This window comes from Neophocaena asiaeorientalis, unplaced genomic scaffold (genome assembly GCF_003031525.2).
Source record: "Neophocaena asiaeorientalis asiaeorientalis breed wild unplaced genomic scaffold, Neophocaena_asiaeorientalis_V1.1 scaffold150, whole genome shotgun sequence".
NCBI lineage: Eukaryota > Metazoa > Chordata > Mammalia > Artiodactyla > Phocoenidae > Neophocaena > Neophocaena asiaeorientalis.
Window position 1 is genome coordinate 7,628,470 of NW_020176571.1, and position 12,176 is coordinate 7,640,645.

General features: G+C 36.6%; 1 protein-coding gene across 1 annotated transcript; it reads right to left on the reverse strand.

Moving 5' to 3' along the window:
* Positions 1–888: 888 nt before the first annotated feature.
* On the reverse strand, positions 889–10,123 carry LOC112391787 (oxidized low-density lipoprotein receptor 1-like). The gene is made up of 6 exons (XM_024733245.1): positions 10,010–10,123; positions 8,152–8,253; positions 6,362–6,604; positions 2,852–2,991; positions 2,441–2,556; positions 889–2,175 (listed from the first exon to the last, which is right to left on the reverse strand). The coding sequence occupies exons 1-6, from the start codon at positions 10,083–10,085 to the stop codon at positions 2,031–2,033; spliced, it is 822 nt and encodes a 273-aa protein (XP_024589013.1). The 5' UTR covers positions 10,086–10,123; the 3' UTR covers positions 889–2,030.
* Between the last annotated feature and the right edge of the window lie 2,053 nt (positions 10,124–12,176).

Below are 12,176 nucleotides of genomic sequence, written 5' to 3' on the forward strand. Positions count from 1 at the left end.
AAAAAAAAAAAAAAAAAGGGGAGGCATAAATTAACAATGCCAGGAATAAGAGAAGTAGCATCGCTACAGACTCTAGAGATATTGAAGTAATAAGAAAATGTAAAGAAAAATGTTAGGTCAAAAAAATCAAACAACTTAGATGAAATGGACAAATTCCTTGAAAGACACCAACCACCAAAGCTCATTCAAGAATAAATCATTTGAATAGCACTGCATCTATTAAAGAAACTGAACCTTTAACAGTAAATAATTAAAAATCTTGTGAAACGAAGAAAACTCCATGCCCAGATGACTTCAATGGCAAATTGCTTCAAATATCGAATGAACAAATCACACCAATTCTACACAAACTCTTCCAGAAAGTTGGCATAAAGGAGTACTACTCTGAAACCTGAACCAGACAAAGCTGTTACATGGAAAGAAAATTACATATAAATGTCGTTCATAAACATAGTTGCAAAAATCCTAAGCCAAATTTTAGCAGATCTAATCCAGTGATATATTAAAATAATCATCTTGAGAATCGAAAGTTGGCTTAAACTTCTATAACTATTTAAGTTAATTCATCATGTTAAAAAACTAAAAAGAGAAAAGAAAAACTATATGATCATCTCAACAGATATAGGAAAAGTATTAGACAAATCAATACCCATTTCTGATAAAACCTCTCAGTATTCTATGAACAAAAGGAAAATTTCTCAAACTGATAATATTCATCTACGAAAAATATACACTTAACACTTTAGTTAATGGTATAACATTGACTTATTCCCAAGATCAAGAACAAAATAAGAATTTGCACTCTCACCGTTTTTATTCAATATTGTACTGGAGGTTCTAGTCTATGAAATCAGGCAAGGAAAAGAAATAAAAATCATCCAGAAAGGAAAAAATAAAAATATTTTTATTTGCAGATGACATGATTATGTATGAGGAAAATCCAATGAAATACATACCCACACCACACACGCCAACACACACACAAACTTACTAAAAGAAATAAGTGAGCTTATCAAGGTTTCAGGATATAAGGTTAATATAAAAAACTATTATAATTCTATACAATAGCAAAGGACATTGGAAATAAAAACTACAATGATAACAGTACTGTCTACAGTAGCATAAAAAATGTGAAATACATGATGATAATCTAATAAAATATGTGAAACATCTATACAGAGAAAATTACAAAACATCGCATAAAGAAAATCCATGAGTTGAACAAATCAGTATTTTAAAGAATTCAATTTCCCCCAATTATCTATAGATTCAGTGAAATCACATTCAAAATTTCAAAAAGTTTTTTTAGAAATTGACAAGCCAATTCAAAAATTAAGACGGAAATGCAAAGACATAGATTAACCAAAACAACATTGAAGAACTACCTCCATGTGATTTCAAGATATATTATAAAACTACCGAATCCCAAATATCGCAATGGTGTTATGCACGAAGAATACACAAATAGATCGATGGAACAGAATAGAGTCCAGAAATAGACCCAGACGTGTATGCATAATTATTGACAAAAGTGCAAAGGCAACGTAGTGAAGAAAGAATAGTCTTTTCAGCAAATGTTGCAAAAACAATTGAATATCCACATGCAAAAAGGAAAAGAAAAAGAACTTCCATACATCCGTACGTGACTTACAAATTATCCCCCCAAAAGTTAAAGATTTCCACGTAAAATCTGAAACTATAAAATGTCTAGAAGAAAACATAGCAGAAAAATGTTTGTGACCTTGAGTTAGGCAACAAGCTCTTAGAAACAGGAAAATGGACTTCACTGAAGACTGGCAGGGGGGCTTGGAACAAGCTAGGTGAAAAAAAATATACATAGAGAATTAAAACTTTTGCTATCAAGGTGTCAAGCAGCTGGGCCCCAGTCTCTGCTAAGGAGTTCTGCACTTTAGCTAGTAACAGGAAGTCCTCAGGGCTCTTATGGTTTGCACCTAAGTGACGAAGTAGAGCTTAATTTTCAGAAGAAAATTCAAAGGTCTTCTCCTCCTTTTCTTCCAGAGCCTTCACATTCACTGCACTCTCAATAGGTTCGCCTTCTTCTGACATATACTGAATGCAGTTAAAATGCAGTTTTCAGCAAAAACAGCTCCCCTTTGTATATATGCACAGGTGCCTGAAGAATACATCTGGAAAGCAGCTCCCTGGAGTCTAAACCTGCAGGCAGCGAGAAAAACAAACTTAGATTTACTGCCACCTTGTGTCAGGCGCTTAGCCTTGTCTTAAAGCTTCAAGTCAGCAATAAACGTGAGAAGGACAATGTAAGAGAAGATCTGAATGGGTAAACAGACAAGTCCCTGTGTGAGAGAGCTGGGGAGAGAGATTCAGAAATTCCCCAAGCTTCTTTCCAGCAAGAAGAGGACATTGCGTGGAATGTGGCAGTAACTTCACTAGTAGGTTCAGCAAAGAATAGGAAACTTACAGGTGGGACATCAAAGGAGAACCATCCTCCCAGAGCCATGAGTAGTTGGGTTTCTTCAGAGACAACCCCATCCAGAATGGGAAACTGGAATGGGCGATTGCTTGCTGGATGAATTCCTGTGGGAAGTCACGTTTCTGAGTTGATGAAAGAGTCGATGTGGACTTTTTAAATTAGATTCACAAAACGAAAGAACCCAAAGAGCTCTTAGACATCCTCCTGATGGCTTTACAGAAATGTCTACTGGAGCCTAGAGATACTTCATAACCTGTCCATCCAAGGTCATGCACGTAACCAGTGGCCAGCCTAGGCTAGAAAACAGGTACATATTCTGATTCTCAAGGAGGGCCTTAACCTGATGTATTTCCCTGTAAACCAATATTCCAGCCCAACACACAACCATTAAAAACTCACCAGATCATCTGAGCTATTAATCTTCAGCATGTGGGCATCCAAAGACAAGCAATTCTCCCGGCTTTTTTCCCAATTAAATGGGCCAGAGGAAAATTGGTAACAGTTTTCTTCATGCCAGAGCCAGTCTTGGGGACAAGGACCTAGGAAATGTAATATACTTAATTAGTGAGTTATGCCTGAGTAAAAATATTTCTACAATTCTTAAATCAATTCACCTCTCAGGACTCTCACATGCTACCACCTCTTCTTAATTAGAATTATACCCAGATTCTGCAAATACCTAAATAGCCTAGAGTCTTTATTGCTCCATTTTTTGGAGAAAAAAGAAATGAAGCATTCTGATTTTAGAAAACTCAATTAAAAAGCAAGACTGTTAAAAAGCAAGGCTTGAGCTGGGATGTAATTTTAGAATCTGATCTATTTTTTAAAAATTATGTTTGGAATCATGGAAGTGAGAGTTGGGGGGATGAATATGTGATAGCTATTCTGCTACTAAAAAAGATATGCTTATATATTTTAAAACTTCAGGTCTTTGAACGATGGATTTGGGTTTAGATACTGTGCCTCCTGATTCTGGACATGTAGCCCTATGTGGCTCTTGAGTACTTGAGTTACGGCTGGTCTGCATTGAGATGATGTTCTGTAAGTGTAAAATATACCCCTGATTTTGAAAACGTACTATGAAAAAAAGAATATAAAATATCCCATTAATAATATTTATACTGATTAGTGTCAAAATAATATTTCAAGTATATTGGGTTAAATATGTCACTAAAATTAATTTCATCTGTTTATTTTTCACGTTTACTGTGATTACTAGGAAATTTAATGTTGCATATGTGGCACACACTGTATTTCTTTTGGACAGAACTGTTCTAGGGAGAACAGTATATTGGTGCAAAGAGAGCATCTCAATTTAAATAAGATTTCAGAAAGTAGGGGAAAGTTTTCAGCAGAAAGTTCCCAGAGAGTCCAAAAAACTCAACTCAGGGCTTAGGCAATAGACAAGATATGTGTTTTACAGATATTTTAAACGATCCCCAAATCCTCTTTCTCCTCCCCCTTCTTCTCCCCTTCATCATCATCATCCCTTCCGTGTGTTACTAACACTTGGAATCTCTTTACTGGGGAACAAAGCCCTTCGTTCTACGCTGTGACCAAAACAAACAAACAAACAAACAAACCTCAACTCCTTGAGCAAGGCAACATTTTAATTTCAATTTTCATTGTGGCATAAGATCATCAGATAATTTTGTAAGAATAGGCTTTATCAGAGAGGACAAAGTAGAAGGGACTGAACTATGAAAGAAGAAAGTGAATGAGGAAGGCTATACGTAAGCCCGGATTGAAAGCAAAGAATGCAAGCTTCCTAACTTATTAATTTGCCTAGTCCTGTCTTACTAGGTCAAAGGAAAGAGTATATTGGTTTTCCTGAACTAAAAGAAAGGTCTAGGTAGGTTTTCCAAGCCATGAAAAAGTAAAAAAGATGAATGTTAAAATGTGGCATTCAAACCACCTGTATGTCCTTTAATTATTATTATTTTTTTATTTAACAAACACAATAACCACTGTGTTAACCAACGTGCCAAAAATGGTTGGCAGTCATTTTTATGTATTGGCTCATTTAATCCTCATAACCACAGTATGTAAGAGTTAGGTTAATTTTCTTCATTTGAAAGATAGAGAAAATGGGACTTTGAACGTGAGCAGTCTAAGGCTAGCATCTGTGTGTTTCATCACTACATTACACTACCTCTCAAACTCCTGAGTTTGAATTAACTGAGGAAATATTTCTTGATGCCCCCTCAAGATATTTTGATACAGGGTTTTGGGGTAAATCTGGAACTTGCCACTTTTAACAAGCTACTTAGGTGATAATTTTGTACACGAAGGGTTGAGAACCACCACTAATTCAGGTGCTAAAATGTAGTCTGTTACTTTGAAGACTGTATCTTTCTAGCTGGCTGACCTCAAGCAAGTCACATATGCCAATTTCTCAGCGTCTTGCCCTCTTCATACATATACCGAGGACCACAGACTGGTTAGTAAGAAAGATAAAACTTGTCTCAAACTTGAGAAAACAGGCATAATTTTTTTTGCATAGTATTTTATTATTAATGTGTTTGAGAATCTTCTCAAAGCTGCTTGATGGACAGCAGTGCTTTATTTGACATCTCTACTAATTGGCTTTTATCTGACACTGCCAAGGAATGAAAACATGTTACTTGGTGTATCTGCTACAAGAGACATATCACCTTTTATTTTTGATTAGTTGTCCACACTTGGCATCTCTGGGATACGAGTCTGAACAATCCTGACATAACTTTACTCCCATACCACTGATAAAAACAAGACTAATTTTACAGCCCCACCTGTGAAATAAACCATTTTTGGTATGTAGCTATGTCAGCTTATATAAACATTCCTGTCCTTGATATATTAGCCTCCTTCCTTTAAGCCTTCTTTGAGATGGTTTTATGTCCTAAACAGCTCTTTCCTTAAAGAGATTCAATATATGTTTGACACTTGCTAAAAAATCAGCTTGTCTATAAACGTCTGCTAATTTTGGAAATTTAAATAACCCTGTACATACTGAAGGGATTTATAAACTGCAAAACTTTATACAAAACTACTTATCGTTATTATCATTTAACTTACCTGGGTTTCCTCTATAAAGTAAATGGACGGGTACCTATAAACTGTTACTTTATAATCTTTATTCAACAGAACTACGTGGTTGAGATTAAGGTGAGCTGTACAAGCAAGAAGTTGCAGGAATCTCTTTTTATCAGTGGCGGCTAGTTACTAACGCCAAGAAAGCAATGTACCACTGAAAGTGACTCTATTTCACACTTTCAAATTCTCCCCATGATTAAAAGCACATACCTGATTTAATTATACGTTGTAGAAAAACTGCCGCCTAGATTCTGAGTTCACCTAGTCAGTTGAGATCAACTCAGTTCTTCTCATACACATTGACTTCCTGGGTCTCTCATAACTTTGTCTAATTTGAAGTATCTACTTAACACTTACAAGCCAGCTCACCTCTATTGATTCAATTTACATTGATGTAGTACGCTTTATGAGAAACAGTCCCATAGAATAATGCTAATGAAGACGAAGGGGTTCCCAGGACAAAGGAGACCCCTCAGGAAAAGAAATCAATGATTAAGATACATTGGAATAGAAAGAGAGAAGAATCTGTGCAAAGGGTAAAGGTGAGGGATTTCTTCCAGAAAAATCTCAAAACCAGAAAGTTATAAAGAAAGAGAAGCTCTTGTGAGTCAGGAAAACTTAAATCCACCAAAAAGTATGGCTGATTGAATCAAATTAACTCAAGAATTTGGCATGGGATAGGGTGAGGATGACAAAAAGAGAGGACTTCTGGTGTAGAACACGATGAACAAAAAAGGATACATATATCAATATGCCAATTTTGTGCCTAGAGATATTTCCAAAAAATGTTAAGATTTACAGAGAAGTCTCTCTTCACCCCTCCCTCCCTCATACCTGAATAGTTTGCTGCTTTTTTCAGAGCTTCTTGGAGATTCAGGTTCTGGTGATGAAGTTCCATTAGTTTCTTGGATTTTTCATCCAGCTTGTGGGCAAGGGTTTCTATCATTTCTTTGAGTTCCCTTTGTGACTCCTGGGAAGATCCTTCTGTCTGGTGCTGGGCTGAAATCTGTCCCTCCAGGATATCTTCCTGATGAGTACGGTTTGCTTGCTGTTGCTTTAGATCGGACACCTGGGATACTAAATCAGAACTGAACTGAGACTCCATTTCCAACCCCAGTAAAAATTCCTCCACAGGATCTTGAGGAAATCAAAGAACTAAATCAAACCGTTTGTTGTGACAACAGCCTGATGGCACAATGACCCAAATTTCTTCAGGAATTACAGATTTGGAAATTACTTGATACTCATGCAATATTTTTTAAATGTGAGGAACTGTCACAGATACTTGTGATTTAAAAAAATAAGACAGGATTTTACTCGTTGTTGAGAGTTACACACAAGTTAAAAGGAATCACAGGATAAGTCTTATACGAGTGGCATAAATAAAATATAGACGATCTAAGATAGACACAAACCGGACTCAGTGACTACTAGTAGCACTTGTCATTAATGACACAGCTAGACACAACTCTAGTTGTGTCTTAATTCCTCTGCCCTTTCTCTACCCTTCCACATTTCCTGATTTTAGTTAAAAACTGACACTCACCCCGTTTTTGAGAAACCCTGTCATGGAATTTTTTTAAGCTGCTAACACAAGAGTCTGAAAACATATTTTTCAGTTTTAGTTTGTTATTTTTTTTGGTTTGGTTTCTGGTTTTTCTGTTTTGCTTTTTTAGGAAGGGTGGAGATGAAAGGAAAGTTGTGAAATCAAGCAGGCAGCAAATGTTAAGGGTCCAATGTCTCAGTTCTAGAAGGTTGACGGTTCAGTACAAAGTAGACCTCTTGGGTTGAAAGCCAGATTTGACCCTGTTGCAGAGTGGTCCAAGCCTCAGAGGAAGACTCTTCCAATGACTATCTCTGAGTCAAGGGCTCTTCTCCCAGATCAGTAGGAAAAGTTTTATAGATTGAAAGTGTTCATAGATTGAAAACATAAGTTGTTTGAGACCTTAAACAACCGAGAAACAAATTAGCACTTCAAAGGCCTTAGTAACCTGGATTCTAGGACTCTAGAGAGCCTAGGATTCTAGAGATAAATAACTCAGATCGATGACCTAAATACACAGGTGTATTAGATGGATGATCAACACCATTTTCCTTCTTTCTTAGACATTTTCATGTTTCCTTTCATTTCTTTTCCTCTCAACATCCCCTCTTTCCTAAATGGCCATATTATAAATTTGAAGAATGTTTTGTTTTAAATGTTTTATTTATGAAGACTGTATTTCTGGGTTCTTAACTTTCAACTGGTATTTAATCATCTCTATTAAAACTCAGCATGAACTAAATGAAGTTTCTTTTACTTTTGGGTCCCTCGGGTGACCTTGTGGATTAGTAACTTCAAATTATTTTCTTCCTCATTATTCTGGGGTTTAAATAGGCTTTATCCATGAAGCTGTGAAAACAAAACCAAACAAAAACCTACCATTCATAATTTCATCCCATGCCTCAATCTATTTGAGGGAAGAGCACAATGTACCCATTCATCTTCCCACTCACTCTTAAAACAGTTCGCCTCAAATGTGTCTAAATCAAGGCTGTTTATAGCTGTTATGAAACCAACAAATAAACCATGTTTATAAGTTCTCGTTTTTTGTTCTCCATCTTTTCCCGGCTTCAGCACTTACATTGGATTATCAGCAATATAACTGTCACCAGTAATCCCAGACAAAGGATCCCTAGAGCCATAGCAGCAGGGTACCACCTCCGAGAGGAGAGAAAACGAAGACCTAAAGTGACAGAGGATAGATTCAGAAAGACAAAAATGATGGAGGCAAGGGATCAAACAATTCTTTGGATACCGTCTGTACCTGGTGCTTTGCATTGCTTACCTCTAGTATTCCCAATGGTTTTGCAAATAATTCATTATTCACATTTACAGATGCGAACTATGTACAGTTAAAGCATTTAAGTAATTTACCTATGGTCATGCAGCTAGCAACTCTAGGAGCCAGGATTCGATACCAGATATTTGACCCCAAATCTAGAATCTAAAGCTTACGCGTTGTCTGCTGTCCCCACGGTGAGCCTTCAAGAAACTCTCAGCCCAGCTTGGTTAGATTAACTTCCTCCACAGGGTAGAGAGCCTGATGTTTTTAATATGGACCATGTGTATGTACGCGCACGTGTGCACGCACACATGCACGCTCGCATGCACGCGCACACACACGTGCAAACACACGCACACACACATGTGCCCACGCAGTTATAAGTAACATACCATAAACGCATGTCAGATATCAAGCGAATAAGCCTTTAGTCAGTTAACCAACTGAGAAAACCTCAAAGAACTAATACATAATTCTGTGCCATTCAATTTTTATTTGGAACTGCGGTTATCGACCAAAGAAAAATAGGAGTGAAATCTCAATATTCACTTGATTCATATTAACATCATGTCCTATACTCACACCAGCTGTGGCCTTCTTGTTACAAGAGAAAAATTCACCATTATTATAAAAATAAATAAATCATGTAGCTCACAGGTGTACGAATATCTTATTATGAGGTCCACCACTTAAAAAGCACAGATATTACTGGTTCAGCAGGAAAACATTTCATGTAATGGATTTGGACTCCTCACCTTGTTAGATAAACAAATAAGACACTGATAATGTTATCCTCTATATGCGAACAAGGAAACTGACCATTCAGTGACTTGCCTAAGATCACACAAATGTTAAGATCCAAACATAGGTCTTTAATCCAATTGTCAGTAGCTATGTGACTTAGAACGTCACATCACAAAACTTCCAGCCTGAATGCATGATGATTCCAATCAATCAGTGGTCAAATATATTCACAGAGTTCTCACGTGTCAGAAGCACTCCTAATGGACTCTACAGATGACCCAAACAAAATAGAAATTTTGACAGGAAGCAATATGGTTTGTTCTCTGATTCAAAAGTTATTAAGCTCCCAGAAATGTGTATAGCAAGTTGGCAGAAAAGAAGTTGAAGACAGTTATGTGTCTTGCAAATAATTGCCCAATCCTAGCCTTGGAGGCAAATATCTCAGTAAATCTTTCAATCAACGTTTCTCTCTGGTCAATATTCATTCCGTCTTATAGATCAATCCTAGCTCTACCACTTACTAGCCACATAAAACTGGGTAATTTAGTTAATCCTCCCAATCCCTAGTTAGTCCTCTGTAAAAGGGAGATAAGATTAGTCCTAATCTCAAGGTGCGAAGATTTAGAGAAATAATGCATGTAAAGTGAATATCATAGAAAATAGCCTATAGCAAATGTTCAATAAAAGTTAGTTACCACCCTCTACTACAGCATCATTCATACCAAGTCAGTTTATTCGTCAACATCATCTTCGTTATCACCATTACATCTGACTTGTTTTTCCTTTAAGTAAGTGCTATTAACTCTTTAATATTTTCCCACATTCAGGTGTTGTAGTCTTCTAATCCTATATTCAGTTAGTTTACATTTCTAACCTAATTCTGTCCCTGTACGTATTTATCCACCCCTAGTACCTTTGTCTCTCTCTCCATTTGGCTTCTGATCCAGTTGACCCTTCATACTCTGGCTCTTGAGGTCAGCAAAAGTCATTTCCAAATTTATTCCAAGAATGAGAGAGTGAAGCAACCAAGGACTTCTACAAAGTAAAAATGTGTGAGCTCCTGCTGGAGTGTTTAAATAGCTACTGATATCTAGTAGAATGACTCAGTCATCGGTAGGAGGAAGGAGAGGCTTTGCTTCATACTGGGAAGTTGGCTGACGCAAATTCTTGGGTTATGTCTATTGCAGGAGGGGAAAGTGGTGATTCTGATAGTGTTTCACGATATTTCACTAAGTAATTTATGAAAGGGAAAACTGTATTTTCCATGAGCATTAGAGGAGAGGAATTTGTACCCACGCTTCAGATGTGGAAACTGAAATTTAACAGGGTAATTCACAGTAAAGAGTGTGCATTAGACCAGATTACTTGATGCCAATATCCATATTTGTTTATTTCACTGTAGCAGACTATCTCTATACTGAGTCTTTCATACGTCTCACATTTTCCTTTTTAATTCTGACTTTTTTTCATCAGCTATAGACTTAGGAATTTGGGGATTAATCACTTATGACTCTTCTCTCTCTAGCCATGATAACCTAGGTAATTTTAGAACTTAGTTAGGAGTGCTATTTCGTACAGTGGCAGTATAACATAGCAGCAGAGAGAAATTTTGGAGCCAGATGGAGATTGTTTCATATCTTTCCTTTGCTATTCCCTTGGTCTCTAATCTTGGGGAATGTCTTTGGCTATACATTAGGACATTATAATGTCCACTTGATAATGTTGATAATGCTGCTATAGGTGTTCAAATGAGATATTGAGTGAAAATGCTAAGCTTTGTACTTCAAACATAATAAGAAATCAATAAATGGTAGTTATTAATATTAGCAGTAGTAATACTCAACACAGTGGGATTGCTCATCAAAGAATACATTTTATATGTTTGCCTTGAGTCACAAAGACTTCTATGGGATCCCAGTAAAGATACTCTATGTATTCACTGATAGAATTCTCACCTATTTTTCCCTCACAACCTCATAACCAGAAAAAACAATCTTGTTGCAGTTATACATGCTTTTAAAAAGAAAATCCTTACCTATTAGAGATATCTTCTGAAGTATTTATGGGCAAAAATGATCTGATAGCTAGTATTTGCTTTAAACTATACCAGGAGAAAAATAAGGAGAAGGGAATACATAAAAGATTGGAGATAAATATGTAAATAAACAAAGTCTAGGAAACTATTAGGAAAATGAGTAGTTTTCACCAGTAATAATTTTTCACCACAATGAAAGCCTAATTAGGATTCCGTTTCTGTCCTCCTCCCTAAATTTTTTTTATTCCCCTTTTCTGTGCAGGGAATCTGAGGCCAAACTGAAAATAGTTGATCACTTAAAGTGCTACTCTATGAGACAGATCACAAAGGAGGCTCAGCAGCTCACAAATATATCCTAGTCCAATCAGCTTGTAACAAATCAATGTTACTTACCTTTATCCCTCAAGCCCCACACCACCTCCCTTGATTGTGAGTGCCAGGAAGCAAGATTAGATGCATAACTGCATTTGCCATGGGGACTTTCACATAAATAGGATCTCAGGAAATTATTTTAATGATGATTAATAAATACTGCAATGATACCACAGTGAAGTGGACACTTAATCATTTCCCACAACGATGCTATTTCAGATGCCTTCAATATTCTAGTGGATTAAGATGAGACATATAGGTACCCTTGTTGAGGAAATAGACATGACACATATTTCTTGTGAGCCCATCACATCCTCATAGCTTTTTATAGGAAGAAGTATCTCAGAAGGATGCATGTGAGTATGTAGTTAAAATACCCAAGGAAAGACACAAGACCAGAAAGAAATACATTCCTTACAGAAGGCCTAAGATGGAGCTAGATCGCCCAGATCTCTGATATTCACCCCCACACTTCACCTAGGAGACCCAGGAGAGCATAATCATCCATTGTCCTTTGGGTCAACACTCACAGGAATCTCCCTAAGCAGTCCAGGACTTGGTGGTGAGCTCTACAAGTCCTATACTTCCTTCGAAAACAATTATTTTTTCCTTTAAAAAAATTTTTTTTTAAATTTAAAAAAATTTTTCAGGATATTTAAAACATCCTCTCACC

Excerpts from the sequence above, each read along its gene's own strand:
- LOC112391787 (XM_024733245.1), bottom strand. The coding sequence starts at position 10,085 with ATGACTTTTGCTGACCTCAAGAGCCAGAGTATGAAGGGTCAACTGGAT. Across the intron at positions 8,254-10,009 it reads AAATGGAGAGAGAGACAAAG|GTCTTCGTTTTCTCTCCTCT; the intron begins GTACTAGGGGTG and ends CTGTCACTTTAG. Across the intron at positions 6,605-8,151 it reads TATATTGCTGATAATCCAAT|TATCCCAGGTGTCCGATCTA; the intron begins GTAAGTGCTGAA and ends GTTCTGATTTAG.